Source organism: Strix aluco, chromosome 3 (genome assembly GCF_031877795.1).
Source record: "Strix aluco isolate bStrAlu1 chromosome 3, bStrAlu1.hap1, whole genome shotgun sequence".
NCBI classification, from domain to species: Eukaryota; Metazoa; Chordata; class Aves; order Strigiformes; family Strigidae; genus Strix; species Strix aluco.
In genome coordinates, this window is record NC_133933.1 from 71,637,559 (window position 1) to 71,662,539 (window position 24,981).

The 24,981-nt window shown below is 39.9% G+C and overlaps 1 protein-coding gene across 4 annotated transcripts in view; it reads right to left on the reverse strand.

Moving 5' to 3' along the window:
* LAMA2 (laminin subunit alpha 2) overlaps positions 1-18,803 on the reverse strand; it is a 391,440-nt gene extending 372,637 nt beyond the window's left edge. For all 4 annotated transcript variants that reach the window (XM_074819148.1, XM_074819147.1, XM_074819146.1 and 1 more), the window contains exon 1: positions 18,712-18,803. In XM_074819148.1, coding sequence (XP_074675249.1) covers positions 18,712-18,802 — 91 coding nt within the window. In that variant the 5' untranslated portion in view covers position 18,803. The remainder of the gene's footprint in view (positions 1-18,711) is intronic.
* Positions 18,804-24,981: the final 6,178 nt, after the last annotated feature.

Consider the following 24,981-nt stretch of genomic DNA (forward strand, 5'->3'; position numbering starts at 1 on the left):
TTCTTGGGCTGATTTATTTTTCAGAAAGATAGAAATTAAAGTAGTTGGAAAAAAAAAAAAATTAATCAATAAACTTCCTACAGCAACGTTTGAAAGTCTTCTTTCTGCCATCCTGAGTTCCTAGGCGTGTGGTTCTCACTATATCGAAGCTACCATGTTCTCATCCTCTCTTCCCTGACACTGTAGCCCCTATAGAATATTTTAGAGACCACAATTTCTTTATATGCATGCAGAATTGTCTGCATTATCTGGACCAGATGAAATTATTACAGGATGAAAACTACCATTCTGACACTATGAGAAGAACAAGGGTTTCCTGCTCTTATCTCCCCTTGGGTTTACAAAGTAGGTCACAATCATACTTATTTCCTGAATTCAACCTACATGCATTTCAAAATGAGAGCTAGAAACATGCTTCCCCCTCCTTTCATAATAGCAATCTTTAACTAATATCACTGAACCGTAACTACAGCTGCAAGTAATATTTTACTGATGCAATTTCTTTACAGAAAAACTGAGCTATAAAGCAAATTAAAACGATGTCTAACTCTCAGTGAATACAGCTGTGCAATAAAGTGGCTACAGAAGACATTGGTAGTTGGTTTCTATTACCAGTTTTACCATTGAAAACTTTAGCTATATCACTTTGTATGTCTTATAAACTTCTGTTTGCCTGCAGCACTTGTAGCAAGATATAGACAAAATATGGCCATCCTGTAGTACTCAAAAATGACAGTGCTAAAGAAAAAAAGCAAGATTTGAGTTTTAGAAAGTAGGTCTCAGCTTCTGGTTTGTTTCAGTTCTGATTATTTCCACTTCAGTCTTAGCAATACTACAAGTATAGCTCACTTTCTAAGATTTCAGTTACTGTCACCTCCACCAAGTGGTACATGATTTGTGAATTTCATCACTCTTTCACATCTTGTAAGCCTTCAGAAATACATTGCTGAAACAAACTGAATAGCTTCAGTACAGAGCATTTATCCATATTTGCCCAGAAGGATTTAAATCCATTTTTTCCACCTCCTAGGACACTGGCCCAAATTCCAAACTAGTCAAGGAGGAGAGGGAAGGAGTAGGTATTTTTACTTTTCTTACTCAACCTACTCTCCTGTGAATTCTTGAATATTAATTTGGTCCAGAGAACAAAAGGAAGCATGATTTTTCAGCCATGGAGACTAGCCTAGTCTAGTCTTTCAACACGGGAAGTATATTGTAACTTCACCAATATTTTTCTCGTTACTACTCTTTCTTTGCTCTTCTATCTATACCACATTGGTCTCAATTACTAATTATATAATGCACTACTCACTTGTATTAGTTCTTTCCTCATCACCTGCCTTTTTTCTCTAACAGGGTATCAGACAAGAAAGTAAACTGCCTAAATTGGGGGCAGTTAATCTCACTCTTCAGATAAGAGCAAGTCTCCTTCAGAAGACAAATCAGAGCACCTCAGACTTGTACTCTGAAGTGCTGTATGAAACAAAGTAACTATATTAGTGATTGACAGAAAGAATATTTCCCTAATCAAGCTACATGCCTAATGTTAACTGGGGTAGATACTTCCCCCAGAACTTTGAGTTGTTAGAGAAATACCAAGTTAAGACACTTCTAGCATAAGACAGAGAAGCATTCCTCTCAAAACTTTCTTGATTCTTTACAAATATGAAAATTCTTAAGTGAGATGGGGGGCTCTTGTGTAACTCTACATATTTTAGAGCAGAAAGACACCAAAGTGCTCTCAGTGTAGTACTGAAATGTTGATTTTGGAATTCACATCTAAACTTCTGATGGAAGTCTGCCCAGGCAGAAGAAAAAGGAAGGAACCAGATCTTGGTATTTTTATCCAAAAATTATATGCAGCACTTGGAGATAGCAAAATAAATTATTTTATTTGTTCAGGTTTTTTTCAAATTTGTTCAAAAAACCAGCAAATTTTGCTGTTAAGAGTTTAATTCTACAGACAATGTAATCTATTGTACATAATTTCAACTAAATTAAAAAGCAATACTTACTTTGGGGAAGCCAAATCACAGTAATTTCATGATCATGGTGAAAAGTTTTACTGTTGCTGAAGAAACATGAAAGTAGTTAGTTACTCTGAAGATGCTGCTTTGAATAAAAGTATTTCTACATTTAAATGTAGCATAAAATAATACTTAACTGCACTTGAACAAAACAGTCACGTAAACCACAATTGCTTTCATTTGGAAGCGAGTATACACACAAAACTGAATACAATAATGTTTTTCCCTTTGTGATAGGGAACAGTTAATCACAGATTACAGGACAAATACAGGATAACAGAGAGCATCCATTTATAACAGAGGTTGATTTTGGATCCAAGATTGTTTTATCTGGCATATCAGCAATACTACAGGAAACCACGCTCAGATTAGAATGCATAAGGTTGAAAGATTCACAACGTTATCAGATTTCCCATGCTGCATGCTGTTGCTCGGGGTAGCATCTTAAGACTGGTAACAAAATCCAGATGCAAATCCAGAACACTATTTTTTAACCTCTATTTAAATTTATAACTTCCTGCTTATGTTGTTCAAATATCAAGTTTGCAAGAGTTTATTAGCAAAGACAAAAAAATATACTGTGACCTGACTGATTTAGAAGGCCACTAACCTTCTATATCCTTCACGCATTACTTGTCCTTCAAGGGTCTGACTCTGAAAACACAAAGCATTCTGCTAATAACTGGATATTTTTCAAAAGTCCCATACTGATCATGTAAGCATTTGTAGAAGTGTAGCAGTCTTAAGTAAAGGACAGTATATCTAACTATTTACACAGCACTTTCTATGGCCAGCTTCACCATCCTCTCCACACTACTGAGGACTGCCTTAATAAAAGTATCACATTTTAAAAACACGTATTTGCCATGTTGCTATTTATCTAGTCAACTGATACCTGTGGGGCGTATCCATATTCACAAAGATTGTAATAACAGGATATATTTGAAATATACATATCCCTACATGATGGCATGCATGCAATATTGTGCTGGAATACTCATATCTGGGAAGAAAACCTGACCCCAGCCTTTCTCTATTTGGGTCAGTATGATTCAAGCAGATCAATTACAGATTTTAAAGAAAACAAATAATCCCGTATCACACATTTCAAGTAACTGAATGCAACAATAGACCACTCAGTACCAGAAAGCACCTGTCTTCAGAAATGTTACTATTTTTCAAAAGTACATTCTGGACAAGATTGACTCTTCCTTTGCAAAAAAAACGTAAAATTGACATTTTTTCTAAGGAAGACAGAGGTTGGCGCACCTACAGATGTTCTTCTCAGACAACAATATATTTCCAAGAGAAACACTACTGCTGTTTCTTGGCCTACTGAAATAATCCCCTTGAGCCTTTTTATCAGGCTGAGGACTGAACCACAAACAAACTGTCCAAGGCGTGTGCACCTCATCTTTTCCTTTCAGGTCTTGTACCAAGTAAACTGTCAGATCCAAAGATAATTTCTTCTGTGAGCAGAAGACATGAACCTACTAGATTTAATAATGTTAATAGAATAATAAAATCAATTCAGTATTCCATTATACATCCACTATATCAAAAGCACAATGCACTTATCTAAATAGCAGTGTACAAGCTTCATTATGAATGCAGAAAGAACAGCTTAGCTCACCTTCCAAGCACACATCTATTCTAGATAGATACAAGTAATTTCCATTTAATGGAAATTATAGAGAGACATTCCACAGATGGAAGGCGATGGAAGAATAATAATATTGGAACAGAAAATGCTTCTTACAAGGATGGGAAATACAAACTGCCTCTAGTCTAGACTGTTCTTAAAAATACTATTTAAAAAAAGCAAAGTACATCAGAATATCTACAATCTCCTTATTTGTTTCTCCTTACAATAAATCAGTCTATACTGCCACAGCTAGGCCACGTCTAGCAGCCAATCTGTCTGCTTTAAACTACACGGTCTGTATCTCGGGCCTATATCCATAGTCTAGTATCAAAAATACAGATCCACTCAAAACTGTTCCCAAAATCTAAAAGTCCTAAATAATTCAGTTGGAATTTTAATGCAGCTTAGTAATATGCAGTAATTCTAAACATTATATATGTTGCATCTTAGGTAGAGCAACACACATTGTGATGAAACCAAAGTCTTCCATTGTATAGTGCAGCACAAAAATTGAGTTAAGAATATAGAAGAAGATTTTGGTAAGATATAAAATCCACTAACAATAACTAGAGTTTAAATAGGTTAAAATTTCCAGGTTTGTTTTAGAACAAAGCTGCAAAGATATTCAGGAAGACAACGGCTTGTGTGTGTTTGGTAATTAAAAAAGAAAAAAGTAAATTATTTAAAACAAATACATTCATTTTCTTTCATGCTAACTGTATTTCCTAGTGGAAACTAAGGCTGAGAAGCATCTTAAAATTTCTTTATGTCCAATAAGCCTAAATACAGTCTTACACATTAAATCCACCTTAAAATCTAAAATAAGGTGCCAGATACAATAAGCTTTGCTAATAAAAATGAATCTAAATTCTTTTAGAATAAGCCTCTAAAACCTTGAGCTTACTCCTTAAGACACTTTATCCAATAAAGACTGAATCCCTTGCTGGAGTTTCTTTGCACTGGTAAAATTTACAAGAATTATTTGTACACAAAGAATTATATATCTATTTGAAATTACCACTGGGAAAGTTTTTCATCAAACATACATACACTCATAAATGCACATGTAGGAGTGATTAATGTTCACGAAACAGAAGAGAGGGATTCCAGAAATACCATCTGATGACATGCCAATCAATATTTTGATCCTCACAGGTTTAGAACAGTTGTTTTTTGAGCCCAGCTGAAACAGTGAAAACATCTCAGCTTGGACACAGAAAAGTTTAATTCCTAACAGAAGAGATTACTATGGATCTGTATATGTAATTTTAAAGAACTTCCCCTTGCATGCCATTTCCACAATCCGTTTATCTTAAAAGCTAATTGTTTTTGTTCACTGTTTAGGTACCACTATAAAGTCAAGGGAGCTGATACAAACATAGAAACAAAGCCTCATTTAAATAGGAAACACCACTGAATGCTTCTTAATAGCCCTGTGTAGCGACTCACTCCCTAGTTTTCAACTATAGCTAATGCTTCAGTTTAACTATTCATTCTGACAGCTCTGGGACCCTCTGGCTCCTCTTGTTCTTCCAGTCATTGTAGAACTAAACTGCTTACACATATGTTCAGCAGAACATTAAGACAGAACAAAATGTTATGTTCTGGGTTGTATGCTTCCTTTATAAGGACTGGGCATGAAATTCTTGCCACAAGGAAGCCAGTAAGAATTTCACTGTAACTTCAAACAAACCTAACTTTCACACTAAAATGAGTACACATCACAATACGTATTTTACTCATGTATTTCAACTAACAGCCATAAAGGAAAACCAGGTAGTGAATGAGAGAAAATTATTTCCTTGGACTCTCTGTGGATTTGTTTAGTGGGGAATACATACATATTGTTTCACTTCCAGAAAATAATTGTACAGGAACTGTCATACTGTAGACAGATGCTACATTTTTAAACTAACTCCAGAAGTGATTTAAAGGTCTCCTGTGCAGAATACAATGGCTTTTTAACATGAAATTTAGTAATTACTCGAGTTTATGAAACAGATTGAGCAGAGTAATTTCACCTCATTCTAGATTGTCTTAATAATGTTGACTCATTTTGAAACTAAATGTTATATTACAGATGTACTTAGATCAATTAATAGATTAATCCATCAATGAATTTTCAATTAATTGGAAGTACTTATTTTCATAGTGAGCCAAAATTCCCTCCAATTCCTAGAAAGAACTCTATTCTATGGGACAAGTAGAGCCTAAAACAAGTGCCCTTCACACACTATGTTCAAAGTTATGTACCTGAGCAGTAGAAATGCTCCTCCAGTCACATTTGACCCTGGGTGTCTGTCAAGTAATCTTAGGCACACCACTACTCAGCCATTCAGCTGCTTCTGCACAAAACTGATAGCCCATGCAACAGTTACTCAGAGAAAACTCTCTGTTGTCATAACAGGAACAGAAAATCAGAGAATCATAGAATACCAGGTTGGAAGGGACCCCAAGAATCATCTGGTCCAACCTTTCTGGCAAAAGCATGCTCTAGACAAGACAGCCCAGCACCCTCTTCAGCCGAGTCTTAAAAGTGTCCAATGTTAAGGAATCCACCACTTCCCTGGGGAGATTATTCCACTGGCTGATTGTTCTCATTGTGAAAAATTTTTCTCGTGTCCAGTCGGAATCTCCCCAGGAGTTAACTTGTACCCATTACCCCTCATCTTTTCCATGTGACTCCTTGTAAAAAGGGAGTCTCCATCTTCTTTGTAGCCACCTTTTAAATACTGGAACATGGTGATAAGGTCTCCCCTAAGCCTTCTCAAGGCTAAACAAATCAAATTCTCTCAGCTCTTCCTCATATGCATGCTTCCCAGTCCTTTGATCATATTTGTGGCCCTTCTCTGGACCCTCTCCAGCCTGTCCACATCTTTTTTGTATACCAGGGACCAAAACTGAACACAGTATTCCAGGTGCAGCCTGACAAGCGCTGAGTAGAGTGGCATGACTTCTTTATCTCTGCTGCTGGTGCCCTTGTTGATGCAACCCAGCATCCTGGTGGCTTTCCTTGTCACTGCAGCACACTGTTCACTCATGTTGAGTGTGTTGTCCACAAGGACCCCCAGGTCCCTTTCCACAGAGCTGCTCTCCTGTCAGCTAGATCCCTGTCTGTGGGAAACATAATTCCTGGATTATGTTTTCCCAGGTGCAAGACCTGACACTTGCCCTTGTTGAACTTCATGAGGTTTTTGTTAGCCCACTCTTCCAGCCTATCCAGGTCTTCCTGCAGGGTGGGTCTCCCTTTCAAGGCTGCTCAGTTTGGTATCCTCAGCAAACTTCATCAGGGTACACCTGATCCCATGATCCAGATCACTTATGAAGGTATTAAACAGTGTTGGGCCCAATATCAATCCCTGGGGGACCCCACTTGTGACAGGTTGCCAGTCAGAAAGAAGAGCTATTTACCACCAACCTCTGGGTGCAGCCTGTCAGCCAGCTCCCCACCCACCACACAGACCACTTGTCTAGACTGCAATGCATTGGTTTCTCTAGGATGCTGTTGGTAGCCATATGGCAAGCCTTGGAGAATCCAGGTAGACAGTGTCTACCACTCGCCCCACATCAATCAAGCAGGTTACTTTGTCATAGAAAGCAATCATGTTTTTCAAGCATGATTTGTCCTTCATGAATCCACATTGGCTTTTCCCAGTCACATGCCTCACTTGACTTGTGATAGCCCCCAGGAGGATTCATTCCATGACCTTCCCAGGAACTGAAGTAAGACTGATGGGCCTGTAATTTCCTGGATCCTCCTTTAAGCCCCTCTTGTACATGGGGGTGACATTACCCTTCTTCCAGTCTTCTGGGATGTCCCCCAATCTCCACGATTTCTCAAAGATTATGGAGAGCAGCCTTGCAATGAAATCAGCCAGCTCTCTTAACACCCTCAGGTGGATAATGTCAAGACCCATCAATTTGTAGGGGTCAAGCTCCTGTAATAGCTCACATACCAACTCTTCCTTCACTGACAGTGGCTCTGTGTTTGCATTGACCCGGGTTTTTGTTCCCAAGGCCTCAGGCCCAACAGTGCTGGAAAAGACAGAGGTGAAGAAAGTCATGAGAAAATCTGCCTATTCAGCACTGCTGGTGACTAATTCACCTATTCTGTTTAACAGCAGGCCAATATTTTCCTTCTGTTTCTCCTTGTTGTTTACATATCTGAAGAACCGTTTCTTGTAGTTTTTGACATCTCTGGCCAATTTCAATTCAAGCTGAGCTTTTGCTTTTCTAACTGCATCTCTGCATGCCCTGGCAATACCCTTGTAGTTCTCAATGGGTATTAGTCCACTTTTCCATCTCTGGTATGCTTCTCTTTTGGTTTTGAGCAGACTCAGAAGCTCGCAGTTAAGTCAAGGGGGTCTCCTGCTCCACCTACTTCCCCTACCTTTAAAGAGGATGAACTGGTTTTGTGCTTCCAGGAGAGAGTTCTTGAAAAACTCCCAGCAGTCGCTAGCTCCTTTATCCTCCACGGAAGCTTCCCACGGAATCCCTCCCAACTGAGCTCTGAGCTGAAGTTTGCTCTTCTAAAATCTAAAACTTTTGTCTTAGCACTAACCATCAGCATGCTCAGCAGGATCCCAAACTCCACAATGTTGTGATCATTGCAGCCAAGGCTATCACTAACTGACATGATATTGCAAAGCAGGTTTTCTTGGTTTGTGAGTAGCAAGTCCAACAGTGACTCATTCCTGGCTGGCACATGAGGAAGCAGTCCTCTACGCATTCCAAGAACCTCATGGATGATATGTGGAGCTGCTGTATTTTTCTTCCAAGAGATGTCTGGGTAGTTGAAGTCACCTATAAGAACCAGGTTCTGTTGATCCAAAGTTTGCTGAAGTGACCCAATTATTGCTCATTGGCCTTATCATCTTGGTTTGGAGGTCAGTAGCACGTGCCTACTGTAAGATCCGCCTTGGAGACGACCCCTCTGATCTTGACCCAGAGGCCTTCAGTAGGGCTTCCACAATTGCCGCAGTTGACTTCTATACATTCAAGGTTCTCCTTAACATAGAGCATGACTCCTCCACCTCTTCTTTTCCCTGACTATCTTTACGAAACAGCCTATCCATCGCCATCCTCCAGGCATGTGAGTTGTCCCACCATGTTTCAGTTATTCCTATGACATTGTAACTTCCTGAACATAGATAAACATAAAAACATAAATAAAGACTTGTAATAACAGAGGAAGATAGGTAGTAGTTAAAGTCCACCTTATGCACGTTACAGTAGTGGTTGTTTTCACTTTGCATTTACCAACAAGCTAGGGCAACAACTTATATCCAAACTGTTCAAGCCTGACTTTTCCTAACTTGTTCAAACTGCCTGTGCAGTGGTATTTTCTGTGCTGTGATTCTTTGGCATAAGTCTTCGTATGAAAATATTTACAACTGAGGGAAAAGTGAGACAATGAGAATTTCTTGCATGAGAAATGTGCAACTGGTTTGTTTCACAAATGCATAGAACTGAGGTAGAAAATTAAAAGCAGAGTCTACACTGGAGCTGCAACAGATTTCACCATTTTTAAAGCAGACTGCCTACAGATTATCCCATATTCCATAGAGATGGAGAGATTCGCATGAAAAGTGATGGGTCTATAAATTATTGTCTGTAGAACTGGAATTCCTGAGGACTCATAGCAGTTTACAGTTGGATAAGGCAGAACACCTGCTACTTACTGGATCCTTAATAACTGAGCCGTAAGAAACTGGCTGTACACTGTTTAACTGAATGTTGCATTTTCTCATGTTAATTGAAGGAAAGAGGCTCTGCACACCAGTACTAGTATTAAAACAAATTACTGAAGAGCTTCCAATATAACTAATGTTCATATCTATCTGTTCAATTTAAGACTAATTCCATCCTAGCCAGGCATATAACTTGTCAAAACCTTTGTGAATTCTTCCATAAATTGAGTTCTTCCCTTTTTTTCTGTGATACCATAGTTTAAGATACTCAGGCATATTCTCAAATGCTCTTCTGAAAATCCCAGGCTACTATAATAGCCCTTACTAATATGTCTAAAACAAATTCTTTGAAGGCTTATCCACATAATATGCAAAAGCCACTCTGGCTCTTGCAAGGACAACATATTTATCCATGTATTTACTAATTCTATTCTTTATCATGTCTACAACTGTGTTCAGTTCTAAAACTATAGTTACAAGTTCAGCGAATGAGGCCTTTTTAAATATTAGCATCATATTTGCCAGCTTCCATTTCCCCTCCAATGAGGCTGTTCACATAACCTGTTCAACAATCAGTTATATAATGTCGTTACTCTACCAGCACTTTCACACCAAGTTCTTTACATCCTTCCATAAATCTCAGATTCAAATACCTATTTCCCCTAGAGCTACTGAGCTGATACCACTCATCAGCCTTAACCAATCTAAGCTGATTCCACAAACATTTTCATGCCAACAACAAATCCTATACCCAGAGTAGATAACTTAAGAAATCAGTGTTTCTACCCTCCCGTATCTGCTGTTTAGATCAAAACCCTGAGGGCATTAGCTGTCTGAAATTACTGTGTATCTTTCATTAGTTTGCTCATCATCACAATTTTTCTCTTGAACTACTTTATACACGTGATCCAGCGCCATATCACCTTCTGTATATGTGGCACTTCTATTTTAAACCTAAAGAGCCTGTAATACAAAGACAAAGCTTAATAACAGCAAAGGTTAATTCCTGAAACAATTAGTTTATTAGCAGTCATCTCACAGAATATCTATTTTTATTTTCATTCTTACAGACAGACATAAATAGCCTTCTCTCCCAAACTTTTCCCCTAAAAAAGTACCTTATGTTCCTCAAGCAATGTTTTTAAGATGAGCACTGTCAAACTGCACATGTATCCATAAGCCATGTGGTCAATTAAAAGCCACAAATGACTAAAATGCCGATTTTGTATAGATAATGAAAAACATAGAAACACTGTTCCAAGAATTACACATGCAGTTTTACTCTCTGTCCAAAGTAACATACTAAACCAAGTACTGTTCTCTCTCTTACTAGTGGCATACATGTAATTTTATTATTTTGAGTTATATTACGGGACTTAATCAAGATGAAAGACAACAGGTGAAGGCAAGAAGCAGACCAGCAAAACAGGTGAATCACAGAAGTTTTAAATAGATATTTTGGGACAAATAGATACTATCAGTAGATGCGAAGTACTGTACAAACAGCCACAGATATGTTAGTACCGTGAAGAACCAATACATTAGAACACAGCTGCATCCATTGATCCCTTCAGGTATTGTCCTCTAAGAAGGACAGCCAGAAGTTAAATAATTAGAGTAACAAAACTGACCAAAGGAGAAGGTGTATTTTCAATGAATAGACAAATGACTCAGTGTAACAACTTGAGTTCCACTTTATCGTTCTGGGACAGTGTCTGATGTCCCCAAGAAGTGACTCAAGCTCTTGATGATGATGATGATTATTGTTGTTGTTATTGTTGCTGGTTTTCCCATCGCTTTTCTATGCCACAAAAGTTATTTCAGCAATTAAACTGTGAGCTTCAATGTCACTTTTAAATAACTCCTACCAATATGGCAAGCAGGCTCAGTGCATTTTTCCCTCTAGTTAACAAGTTATGAAGTGATACAAGCATTTAACTATTAACTTTGCTGGCAAACGACTGCCTTATTCTCCACGTCAAAGCTGCAGCTGGGGGAGGAAACTGAAGCTGCATGCATAATCAATAATTATAGGGTATGCATGTAAAAGCTTCCCACCTACTCTGAATTTAGAAAATATTTGCCATATTTACTATATAAGCATACCAAAAGTGACTGGGAGGGAGAAGCACACTTACACAGACCCTAAACCCACACCACACACAACCTTAATACAATGGAACCAATTTAAACGGCAGTGCCCAGCTGTAGAAAGACACTGTGCTTATGAGAAGAATTCGGTATGCGTATTACAAATATATTTTTAAATATTTTGTTTCTCCCCATGGTAAAGAAAACCTTTTTGTGTGAGGGCTCATTCTTCTTTAAAAAGGAATGATTAATATAAAATATTCTCCAATTATACCAAAATCAAAAGCCAATGAGAAACGTACTCTGTTTTATGCCATGTACAGCGTATGGAAGTTCTTACATTCACAGTTGGGGTTTTTCTACAATTGTCATAAAAGGTGACCAAAAAATTATCCACAGGGATGAAATAATACCAAGAATTTATTCTTTCAGGTAACGTTAACAAATTCACTATTGTCAATGATGGCTCAAGGTTAAACACATAAAGTGTACTTCTGATGCTCTGCAACCACCCTTTTGTTGCCACTACAAAAAAATGCATGCATAATTCACACAACTAAATCAGATGTGCAACTGCATCACACTCAAATCACCAGCTCTGGGATTTGCACAAATATTCATGTTCTATTCCTGGTGGTTTCAAATATAAAATTTAAAAGCCCTCTATGTTTTATTTACGTTATTTTGCATTCTTTAAAAGGCATGGACTACTTCTTGTTTCATAGAGCTCTCTGGCTTTCAGAGAAATCCAGACTATTCATATTACCTACCACTGCAGGCAGGTTTAGAAAATGCAAAAATAGGTATCACTGCAACACAGTATTTTATCATACATATTTAGAAACATAGTAATACGTACAAATAATGCTATTTATTTATTCTTTCTCCCAGCCTAAAAGTTATTCAGCAACAAATGTATAGCAGTAATTCTGCATTGTCAGTGCAGGATATACATCACGAAAGTTAATATATAATGGATTTCCCTATAATAGAGATTATCCACTTATTTCTGTGGAACAGGATTCCAGGCTGTCAAGCAGCTAGCATAAACAGAGGAATACACTGCCATGTTCAGCATCACCCATCGAAACCTAACGGTAGCCTGAGTGGCATCTAAAACTCTCAGAGTTCATCTGAGGAGCTGGTGTATATGTAGAAAACCAAATTAAATCCTAAATCAACTCTCACTGGAAGTGTGCAAGAAAAACAGTGCTTCTGATTTCTTTTTCTTCCACCTCTAAGTTCCTGACTGCCAACCCCCAGCTTTGCTCCATTTTCCTGTAGCAGTGGGAAAGACACAGTATGTTTAGAGGTATTTTCTGAACTTTTCTGAAGAATTCTTCTGATTCTTTCTAACTGATCTCAAAGACTGCCCCCACTCACTGGCGTAGGTGAAGAAAAACAAGATATAGTCACCTGCCATTAAACAAAAATTGATATAGCTATAAAATAATTTCTTAAAATCCTATTTTGTTCACTGTTTGGCAATTGTTTTTTTTATTACATCTTAAATCCATGAATCATGACAGTAGTAGATACACAGGTCAGTTGGGACAGAACAAGGCATTGCAATGATATTTGGATAATCCACTCTGCAGGAATGTTCATTACTCTTCCTGAGGTTTCACAAGAGTTCCCTGGCACAATACTGCTACAGCTGCTTTACAGTCTAATGTTATTACAAGGTCTGATTCAAAGATAATGTCTGCTAGAGGAATCTGGCAGGGACCAGCGTCCTAGCAAAATCCTTGTGATGCTAAGGTGTAACAAATGGAGACTGAACTGCTGAAAAAAATTAGGGTATTAACAGCTATATGGTTTGAATTTTGCAAGAATCCTGAGAGATCTTTGTTATTTCTCAGAACAAAAATCACACAAATTCAAGTTACTTTTACTGGAAACCTTATTTTTTAAATCAAAATAAATCATAAAAAAATGTTTAAAAAAAACCCAAGAAAGGTCTAATCTCTACCTTATCCATGGTACAGAGTAGTCCAAAATCACTGCCATTTTGTTCAGTACCTCTCTTATCTACATTTTGAGATTGAGAACATCAAGACTGTGGAAAAGCAGGGAACTAGGAATCAGCTATCAACTACAGTAGCCAGTACAAGAAAATAAATAACATGTAGTAGTCATTAGCAGGAGCCAGCTCATGAACTAGCTTTAATGGCAAACATCAAGAAATTCCCTTTCCCATTTCACAGACATGGATGGAGTCAATATATAAATTCAGCAAACATAACATATTTGTCTGCATTTTACAACCGTAAGCAAGATTTGGTCTATATTGTTGTTAGTGGGGCCTGAGTTGTTAGTGTGAGAGATATAAGCTCTCAGATATTCTAGACAGAACTCTCTCACTCAGGAAAAAATACCCAGTAATTAAGGGCTTATTATCTAAGAAAAAAGTTGGTAAAGAAAAGGAGATAATCAAGTATGCACACTGGTTCACATTTGCATGTATTTTCTGTCCTATCACCATTCCTGACCTACAAATATAAGGAGCCTGGACTTCAGGGGGAAAAGTTAAAAAAAAAAAAAAGAAAAAGCAACCCTGCACCAGGAATTTATGCTGCCTCTTATTCCAAAATACTATAATCTCCAAAATCTGTCAGTCCAAGTAGCTGGATAAGGAATTAGAACATGTGTGGGTGGATTCCTTCCTCCAGCCTGAATTAATTAAAAATGATTGTTTGCTGTATTATTTTAAAGCAGATTTTTGGAACAGGTTAAGGAACCACTGTTCTGACTTTAATATTTCAAGCCTAATAAGAATGACACTTGTAAAAAACTTGTAGGAGGACAAATTAATAATAATGGGTTTAAACATAAAGTGCATCTTCTGTTTCTATTTGTTGCTCGGAGAAATTCATGCATTCTTGTACAAGACCTACCTCATTCAGTTTGGCTGTAGTTATTTCGAGTTAAAGCATGTACACAAAAAACACATAAATTCATGTCTCCAGTCAGTCTGGGCAATTCTACCTATTTCTAACACCTTAGTCATCAGCCCTTAATTACTATGGTTTTCTTTCTCACATTCTAAACCTGCAACACGTATTAATACCGTCTGCTTTCACTTTCTGAACCAGTTATTAAACTACAAGACAACAAAATGGACAAGTTTGAATTAAAAAGCCACGAGCAATCACAACATATTTTTCAGAGCAGTATCTCCCAAATTTTGAGGCTGGTTAACTGCTATTGATCAGGCAGCACTAAATACATCTAAGAGAGTTTCTGGAAGTGATCAATATTGGTCTGTATACATATATTTAAAAAAATAATAAAAATAAACAAAAATCCTAATTTCCGGATCACCAAAAGCTTATCTGCAAAAACAGTCAGTAGCACATGAATGTGAAAAGAATATGCATAGAATGCAGTATACCTTCAGTGAACAAGGCTTGTTACCTGTTACAAAATCCTGAAATTTGATTAAATAACTCCTGGTTTTTTTTAAATATACACAGAATTTTGCACAATGTAAGACGTCTACCCTCCACAACCAACATATTCTCTGTCACATTCTTGAAGCCAGAGCCCTACATATGTTGACTAACCAGACTGAATGGATTAGATAATGGCTAAATTCTACCTTTCCTCTCGCAGAAGAGAAAGTACTTTGGGGATCTTTCTCCCAAATAGCCATTGATTTTCAGTGATTACCTTAAAGATTTCTACATTGCTTTCAACTTTGGTTGATATTGGGTAACAGCTTCAAAATTTATTTAGGTGAGCACAAGCTGATAAACAGAGCAATCGCCTAAGCCTTGTTCGCTCAGGAAAGCAGAATGTAAACTTACCAATATTATTCTTTCCAATACCAGCTAAATAATTTACAAGCACCATTCTCCAAATAAAGTCAGCAGAATGTTTTGAATGGTTAAATGCCATCAACCATGATGGGAATGCTCTCTATATCAAGATTACAGCAGGGGAGGATTGCTCATTTTTGAAAACTGACCTTACTCCAAAGAGGTCCCTATAAAGAAATAGGAAACTTGACTTTTCCTTAAACAGATTACATTAACAAAGCATCTGGTTTTTTGTCTCCAGAAACAGAGAATCTAAGTCCACACAACATTCTTCAATCTTAATATGTGAAATGTCCCATTAGCATTCTCTCTTGACTTTTCAGAGTAAAGTGTACAATATGCACACATGTATGTATGTGGGAAGGAATCCTGTAACTCCTCATTTCCATGAGATAACACAGAGAGAACAGTTTTGAACTAAACTCTGAAAACTCATTTAAAAAAACCTACACCTACAGACAGACTTAAAAATATTGACCAACCTGCCACCATCCATTGCCTAACAGACTGGCACCAGTCATATTCTGCTAATGCTAGGCTGACATTCACCCCTCATTTCTCTTTTGAGTGACAAATTTCACTTGACTTTATAAGCATCCTATATACATCACCTCGGAGTCAAGTTACACTTCCGATTTGTGAGGTGCTGAGAAACACCTGTACTCCAGGAGTCATCTCCACTGATGTCAGCAGCTGATACCACAGATCAAGTTCCTCTGCAGTGTATGTTCCTTAGCCCTGTCCCTACTATTCACACCTTTCACAGATATATAGCTTCAGTTCTCTCCCATGATAGATACTTAGACCTTTTAATAAAAGAATGAATTCTCTGAAATCAAAAGCAAGTTTTTTATTCCTTTCTAAACTACTACTATTTTGTTTCTCGCACATTCCACAGGAAAGTGGATGAACCAAGATTCAAGATTCAAAAGGAACACTATATAGCACTTCAGCAAGTTTGCCTTAACCGCAACTTAGGCATACCTTTAAGAAACACTGTTACAGAATGCACTTGCCTTTCTGCTTCTGATTCTTCCATTTTAAGAGAAATTCTACATGACTACTTAATGTTCAAACAACACAAGAACAAACAACATGTGTAGCTGAACAAAAAAAAACCCTTAAAATTAACTCCAGGTTTCTGACCACAGTAAATCTTCTACCAACTTCAAAATAAAAAAATAATTTAAAAAAAAAAAAAACAAAAAACAAAAAAACAAGCAAAACCAAAAAAGCCCCAGAATTACAGACTGTTCTCATCTTTGAGGTGCACAATGTTCTTGAACTGTTCTGTTCTAAAAAACAACATGGGAATTCATTGTGATGTCTCAAATACTGTTTTTCAAAGCATTGCAGCTCTGTTACATAATTTTCTCCGCAGACATCCGACTGGTGCTAACAATTAGAGAGCAATACTTACCATCCAACCTTATGATTATTACCAAGTAACTATTAAGTGGAAAAACAAGGGTAAGTCTAAAGGTATAAACCATGGGTCTAGTAACGTTCTTGTACATGTTAAAAATCCCCCAGGACTTCAGTGAAGTCAGACTTTTCAAACTTTTTGCATTAGAGAGGGCTTTATTACTTCTTTGACTGGGCAACACAGTGATATCTACATAGTGCTAGCACCTCCTAGCAGCTGTAACAGATCTTAAGAAAGAAATTTAGAAGACAGCAAATGGCTTAAAAATTTGGCAGGCCAGCACTTGAATTCAACTGTGAATTTTAGAAGGTCCCACCATGACATTATTAACATTTAATTAAAAGTCTTAGTGCTCCTCACTGAATTACCAGAACTCAGTTATAACATAATACCAACAATGCAGCAGATGAATGCCCAGGACACCCACTTCTAATTTAAAAGGAAAATAATAATCATATTCCTTCCCTGCAGAGGTTAAAAAATCCAAGGTACTGCATAAAGAAAAGGACATTCTCCAAGTCTGTGTGTGTGTGAGAGAGAATATTAAAAGAAATGCCAAATCAGTATTTTTCTAGCTGAAAAATGAATTAGCTGGCAAGGGAAAAGAGAAAAGGGGAAAAAAAAAGGCAAGAGGAAAATGCATGATGTACTATAACTTAAATGCTCTAATTTAAAAATCTCAGTCTTCAATGTTTACCAATAAGTCATCATCTAAACACAGTCTAATTCTGGACGAATTTTTATCTACACAGACACTTGATCAACTGTCGTTTATCCTCACACGGTAAAATTAGTATTAAGGAGTCAGCTGCTTGAGACACTTTTTCCATCAAATGACAGTGCATCACGTTTTCCAAAGTAAACCCTAAACCCTAAAAATTCCTAATCCAAAGTGTCAGCCTAGAGCGTGACATCAAGGTCAAATAGAAGATAGCTGTTTTTCCAGAGACTTTCATTAGCTTTATTTTAACCACACCGTGGTATCTCCTTACTGAATTCTTTTTAGCAGGGCTAAAAATGTAAAGAGCAGCAAATGCAGGCACCAGAGGGGATACTGTGAGCTGAAGAATGGTTTTAAGGATTTCCGATGAGAGCTGGTAAATTTAATAAAGTTTATTTCTCCCGGATCTGTACATCACTCTTTTTGATCTTTCCACGTAACACTAACTGAAAAAGCAAACAAACAAAAAACCCTTAGCGTCAAAACATCTAAACACTACACAATGGAAGACTATGTGTAAGACACCGACTTCTCGTGCAGGACACGCCTGATTCTGTTCCCATTGCAGTCGTGGTTAGTTCTGAACACGGAGGAAAGCTTTGTTACTGCCTAAGTGCATCAAACTGTCCCCGTAGGCACCAGCAGCCCGCAGCGGGTCCACTGCAGCCACCGAGCTTCCCCTCACCACGAGACGCCAGCCGGCGGGCACAGCGCGGGGAGCGGCTGCCGCCAGGGTGGCCTCGAAAGACTGCGGGTGCTTCGGGGACCGGGACACGTCGTCCGGCCGTTCCTAAACAGCGAGAAGTACGATTTGCCCCTCCGTGCTCAGTCGCGCTCAGCCAGGCTCTGGACGGTGACGCTGCCTCTTCACAAAAGCGTGGGGCAGAGTTAACGGGGCACAGCGTTACACGGGGCAGAGTTACCGGGGAAGGGCGTTAACGCGGGGCAGAGTTACCGGGGAAGGGCGTTACGCGGGCGCGCCGGCCGCCGCTCGGCGGGGTGGGCGCCGGCGGCCCCGGCCGAGGGCTGCCCGCCCGGCGCCACGGCAGCCTGCCCTCCTCGGCCGGGCCGAGGCACCGGCGGCGGTGCCCCGGCAGCACTCCCCGCGCCAAGCCCCCTCCGCAGGCTGGGGTTTACTTGTCACGCTCGGTCCCTGCCCCGCCGACCCTCCCGTCACCACAAGGACTCCCGAGCCGGTGGCAAGGTCGCCTCCCCCTCTACGTCCTCCGCCGGCCCGGCCGGGGGGGTTGGGGTGGAGGTGTGAGGCACGGGCTCCCCGCTCCCCTGTACCTCTTTGCGGCGGCGGCGGCGGCGGCGGCGGCTGGCCTCGGCTGCCGAGCGCCGCCAGGAGCAGGAGGAGCGTCAAGCTTCCCCCCGCCATGGCTCCCGGGCAGCCCAGCTGCTTGCTCGTCCCGCCCCGGCCCAGAGAGGCGAGTGAGCCGCCACCGCCCGAGAGAGGAGAGGAGACCAGACCCCGCTGCCCCGGGCCGGCAGCAGGACACACCCCCGCCCCGCCGCTCTCCGCCCCGCCGGGCCGCGCCGCGTCTCCGCGGGCAGGCGAGGTGCGAGAGCCTGAGGGGCGGCGGGGCCGGGAGCTGCGGCCGAAGGAGGGGGCCCGCGGCTGCGGCCGGGAGCCGCCGAGGCCCCTCTCCGGGGAGGGCCGGGGAGCGCCGGTGGAGCCCACGGGCCGCCGCTGCGCCGCCGGTCGCACGAGGCGAGGCGGGCGGCACGTGCCCGCCTCACGGCCGCTCGCGCCGGCCACCGGCCCCTGGGCTGGGGAGAGTCCCCGGGGGTCGGAGAGACGCCGAGCCTCCCCGGAGACCTCTGGCAGTGCAGAAACGGAACGTTTATCGAGCTATCCGAGAGAGAGAAAAATACCCGTAGTGTGGAGAAAAAAAAAAAAAAGAAAAACAAAACAAAAAAAACCCCAGCTTTCTGGGCAGGCGTTCGAAAAACTAGAATTGCAAATAAGCCAAATACGGTTTTCCCTGCTGTGTCTGGGAGTAGTATGTCAGCGCTAGCCACATATGACAGGAAAAAATCCATATTGCTGCATAAAGGAAAAATTAACATTGCATTAAAATAAAATGCTTATTAAAATCTATTGCATAGTTTTCCTAAAGAAAAAAAAATTAATAACCGATTTTGATCATGGAAGGAAGTGAACAGCAAGGCTTCCAGCCTGCATATAAGCATACTGAAAAAGTACATAATAGACCAGTAGAAAAAAGAGCATGTCTGCACAAAGGCACAAAAATAGGATCGCACTGGCAACCCCTTTCTGACTTGCATCTTCCCAGATCTCGTAACGCTGCACTTCAAACTGAGCGTTCTTTGTATTTCACATAGAGATTAAGCAATTGTATTTCCCGACATGAGTACTTCAGTATGTATGCACACAAACACATCTTTACTTGCTGAAGTCAACACTGAACAAGGCTAGGGATAAGTATGCACAAGCCTGACTTTGATACATTGTCTACTTTAGCTCTCAAACCACAGCATTTTCTGTTAGTAAATTTGTCTGTTGCTCCAAACCCAAATTCAAGGAACGCGGCATTTTGCGAATAATAGACCACTACATCCAGCACCACAGCCTGCTTGTTTCTCTCGCCGTCATCCTGCCCCAAGCAGACTCGTTCTTTCTCTTCACAGTCACTGCTCACTTCTGAGGTTTCACCCCGAATGGCCTGGGCTCTGCTGCTGGGATTCCTCTTGCCAGATGCCCGTTGCGTCCGTGGCCTTCTAGAAACCACTCTCCCCGTACAGGGCGGCAACAATAATGCTCTTACACAACTCGGCCATTTGTCACTCATAAGTCAATGGAAAATACTCCAGTCCTCTTGCCAAGAGATGATGTAGTGGCCTTCTGCACTTCTTACTGGGAAACCCGAGTTCAAGGTTCATCTTGATAGTTTTCGTCTTGTCAACTATTTGCTTTGTTGTGGAAGTGTACATAGTCAGTGAGCTGTGAGGGACAGAGAGGAGACAGTGTTTATGACACTGTCCACAGTTCTATCACTGTCACTAGTCCATAAAGTGTTTCCATATAAGCAGTAACAGTTGCTAATTTCTCATGGCTCCTTCTCCCTGTGCAATTCCTTTCATGCAAAAATTTGGCCTACAAGGCAAGAAGAATGAGTGAATTGTTAAGTACAGCAAATAAAGTAAAACCACTTCACCCCAAGTATATGCCTGTAACTTGGAGAATTCAGTACCAGTTTTACAGGTAGGGATTTGACTACATCTACACCGGTTTAATTCTAAAAACACATTTACTGATGGAATTAAGTCAAGCGTAGTGGCAGCTGCTGCATGAAAGCCATACTAGCATGAATTGCATACTCCCCTAGCTGGAGAAATTCTTTCCAGGGCTCCAAGAGCTGCAAGCACTACAGATGAGTTTGAGGTAATACTCTAGAAGCAGATTGTAGAAACCAGAAGTGACACCTGAAGGAGGGATCCTCTGCTGCTTTATGTAAAGAAGGGTTCATCAGATCTTGGGCAGTAGGATCAGATATGGAGTCATCATTTACCGAAGCTGAAATGGGTTATAGTTTTGGCTTTATGTTCAAAACTATCTTAACAACGTTTTTATTCATATCCAAAGAGGAGTCAAATTCACTTTTGTCAGTGCTGTTTTTTTCCATGTACCAGCCTTTCTTGCCTTTGCAGGTTCTCAGGTTGCTGTTAGTCTCAAAACCAAAAGCTAGTACATTTTCAGTCCCTGTCCCAATATGTTTTCCTCTTTTTAGGTATCTGCAAAATATCTCAATGACTTGTGAATTATTAAGATCAACAGCAGATTGGTTGTAGGGGTCTCTACTTCCCCAAATAACAATATTACACCAATATTAACCCCAACACATGTTATTTACCTGACCTTTTTTTCGAATTGGCTTTTCCTGCTGTTGAGCCTGCATGGTCTTTAATGTGAGATGGCGTTGTAAGAACTCAGCCTAGTTTCAGTTCAGCTGCACTGTTGTCATACCCAGGTACCTAATCACCAGTCAGAGCCAACACTGACATCTCTGTAACTGTACGCCAGAGCTATAAACTTTAATAGCTTGGAGACACAGAGAGGCAAGATATGCAAGGATAACCTACTTATTAAATCAATAGCATTTTTCACATCTGGACCACAGGAAATAATTTCATACTATAAAATGTTGAGCTGTGTCAAGAAGCAACAAGAGGGGTCTGCTCCAAAAGCAGAGGCAAGTTGGAAGATGAAGGCAACACCAAGGTAGGCAGGACAGTGGCCTCACCAACAGGTCCTGATCCCATAGTACCCGAATGCAGGAAGAACAGGTCTGAGGATGATAACCAGAATCAACCAAGAGTCCAGCTCTCCAGACAGGTTCATAGTGAGGAGACAGATCTAAGGTCAAGCCAGGCAGCAAGTCTGCAAATAGGGGTCAGGATGAGTGAGGTGCAAGGTGAGGCACAGGTGTAGCTGCAGTGTAGCGCAGGCAGAGACTGAGGTCAAGGGCTTGAGCTTAAATGCAGCACCCTCTCCTTAAATGCAGGGAGGCACCAACAAGGTTTCTCCATGCTCTTCCTCACACGTCAAATGTGTCACCACTGCCTGACACAAGTTTACATGGCTGTGCCAGGCACAGGCAGCCAAACCCATAGGAGTGGGGAGAAGAGGCTGCAGAGCCTTTAGGTGCAATCAGGGCCATGACAAGCTGGACAAAATGGAGACAGATATGAAGATTTTTAGCTATAGCACCGGCTAAAGGAGCAATAAAGATAGTGTGTACTGAGGTGAGAACTGCTGGGCTGAAAGAAGGATGTGAGTACAGTCAGGTAAGGATTCATCTGGGAACCAATATCACTTAATATTTTCATGACCTTTGCATTAAAATGGGAGGGTTTTTTAATGAGTAAGATTGGGGAAGACCAATGTATATGTATAAATTTATACATTTATGTATCTACATTGTAAATTTATACAATTTTTATTCTGGATGACTGAAGTATAGGTAACTAGAAGATACTAAATACTACAAGACCCAGGGTCATGCACATAAGGACTAACAGTAACAGTTTCTTATGAGAATTAAAAATAGAGAATATAACCAAAACTCCTGGGTGGAAGTTAGTGAGTCACAAGGCATTTTTGAGTCACCAGAGTGAGGCAGCTATGAAATAAACAAATAATGCCTAGGATGCATAAGGCCTAAGATCAGTTGAAATAATTCCAGTGAAGATATGAAAATTAATACTGTTGTACTGTTGCATCCCACTTAGGATATCATATGGAATTATGATCACTCATGTTCAAGAAGAATTAATTCGGACTTAAACAGAGCAGAGGCCTCTGGTGAATGGAGAGCTTATCTGAGACACATAGATTAGAAGAGTTTGATTTGTTTAACCTAGGAAAATAAGATGCGAGTCAGTTCTAAGCATATCAGGGATGTTAATGGATGGAATTGTCACAAAAGGAAATGAGCATAAGCAGGATACAAATCAGTATAGGCTGGAAAACTGGAAGATGGTTTCGAACCATTAGGTGTGGAAAGAGCCTTCTGTTAGGAGATCAGAGGGAGAAAATTTAATTGATTTAAAAGTAGAGCTTGGAAGATTTATGAAAGTAGTTCCATGACAAACTTGCCTGCAAAAGGCAGGAGGAATGGATTTGATGACCTGTGCAACCCTGTCCTATATTCTTCAGAGGACTGTAATCAAAGGATAAAGCAAATAAACATGAAAAAGAGGTTTAAAGGATAGAGAGAAGAATCAGATACAGCACTTGGGATGAGTTGAAATGAGTGAATCACAACAATCAAAGAATTAACCCATTTTAGGGGCAAGGTGAAGCATGGTCTGTGATTTAGACCCAAATCAGGAGGAACCAGAGATGTCCTTGTGCCAGGGTTGTGTTCATCCAAAGTAGGTATTAGGGAAGGGGCTGGCAAAACACAAGATAAAGACAGACAAGGGATAAAGAAATGAGATATGTGACTAGGAATCAATATCGAAGCAGGGAACAGAATTCAAGATCGAAATAGACAAAGGAGACAAGAAGAAAAAGAAGAACCTAACACCGATAGAAAGCCATTCTTGTGAGACCCCTCTGTTGCCGGGGTCACTGAGTATTGTCAGTTTCAAGGCTGATATGCTAGCAGATGCAGATAACTGCAGGTCAGGAAGTAATCCTGTAAAATTACAGGGGGAAAGAAAGGAAAAATAATCAAAAGAACAGTGGGAGAATAGGATAGACCTGGGCCTAGGTAATAAAGAGAGGGTAAATATGATAATTTGACAGGAAAGGCTGTGAAGAGAAAGGTGACAACAATAGCAGTCACTGCATCCTGAAGAGTCAGGAGCAGAGTTGTTACAGTTTGATGAGCTACAAACGGCATCAGGATGGAGCTCAGTTCAGAACAGAGATTATTTTGTTTCAAACCCTCCATTTTGCCTTGTTCACCACCCCTGTAATTAGTCAGACTGAATCTCATGCACCCAACCCACCTACCGCCATTGTTTTTTATTAACTCTTACAAAACTAAATGCTCATCTATTAATACCTCGCTATTGGTACTTATGCATAAGGAACAGATAGGAGTCATGGTCTTGCCTGATATTGGATTCCATGTGCCATTTGTACATGCCACTCATTTCTTCTCTTGACTTCTAATAACTTCCTTTTAAGCCACTGTCCTTTCTATGCTGCTATTTTAAGTGGCTTTCGTTTTAATTTTGGTCCTGTGAGAAAGAAACGATTTGGAGAGCGATGGCAGCAACATTATGTTACCTTATGTTTAGCTAAGAATATGAAGCAGAAAGCAAATAGAGTTGCTCAGCCCATAATTAATTTTTGCAACCAAAGCCTTTATATATTCTCCATAAATAATATACCTGTTGCAAAGCATTTTGTAGCTTATTTTCGGAGAATCCGATAGCTGCCAAAAAAGACTTACTGATTTTAATAACTACTCATTACAAAAAACCTAGAACTTACTCTGCAATGACGCATAATCCTTTCAGCTTTAGAATGCATTTAAAAACAGTCTCTATCATTCATTTATTTAGGAGGTCTGTTGCATGTGAGAAACTGCCAAAATTGTTAGAACTGGTTAATAAGAAGAGTTAACATTTACTAATTTTGCCCTGAAGTATAACTTTGCCTCTCATGGAACGGAGACGGGGATTGTTTGGCTGAATCATGAGTGTGGGCTTTATGTTTTCCTGCCAGCCGTTAATGAATTGTAAAAAATAAAAATTAAATAATAATAATAAAACAGAAGATTAAACCAATTCTGTAGAATTATATTGACAAGCCTTCCTAAAAATGGGTATTACTGCAAAACATGCAGATAGGGAGAGAAACAGATGGACGATATCTGACAAATAAAATTTCCAGATACTGCCCCATCTGTTTCCTTCTACACATTTCAGCTATAAGCTTTTTAGCATTATAGGGTTGCTTAGGTGATATTCCTCTTTGCAATGACGTCACACCCAAAGACTAGCAAAAGCAGGTTGATGCAGTAATCTGAAAGCAAGAATCAGTTCACTAGATTATTACCAATTTATATCCTCAAAAAT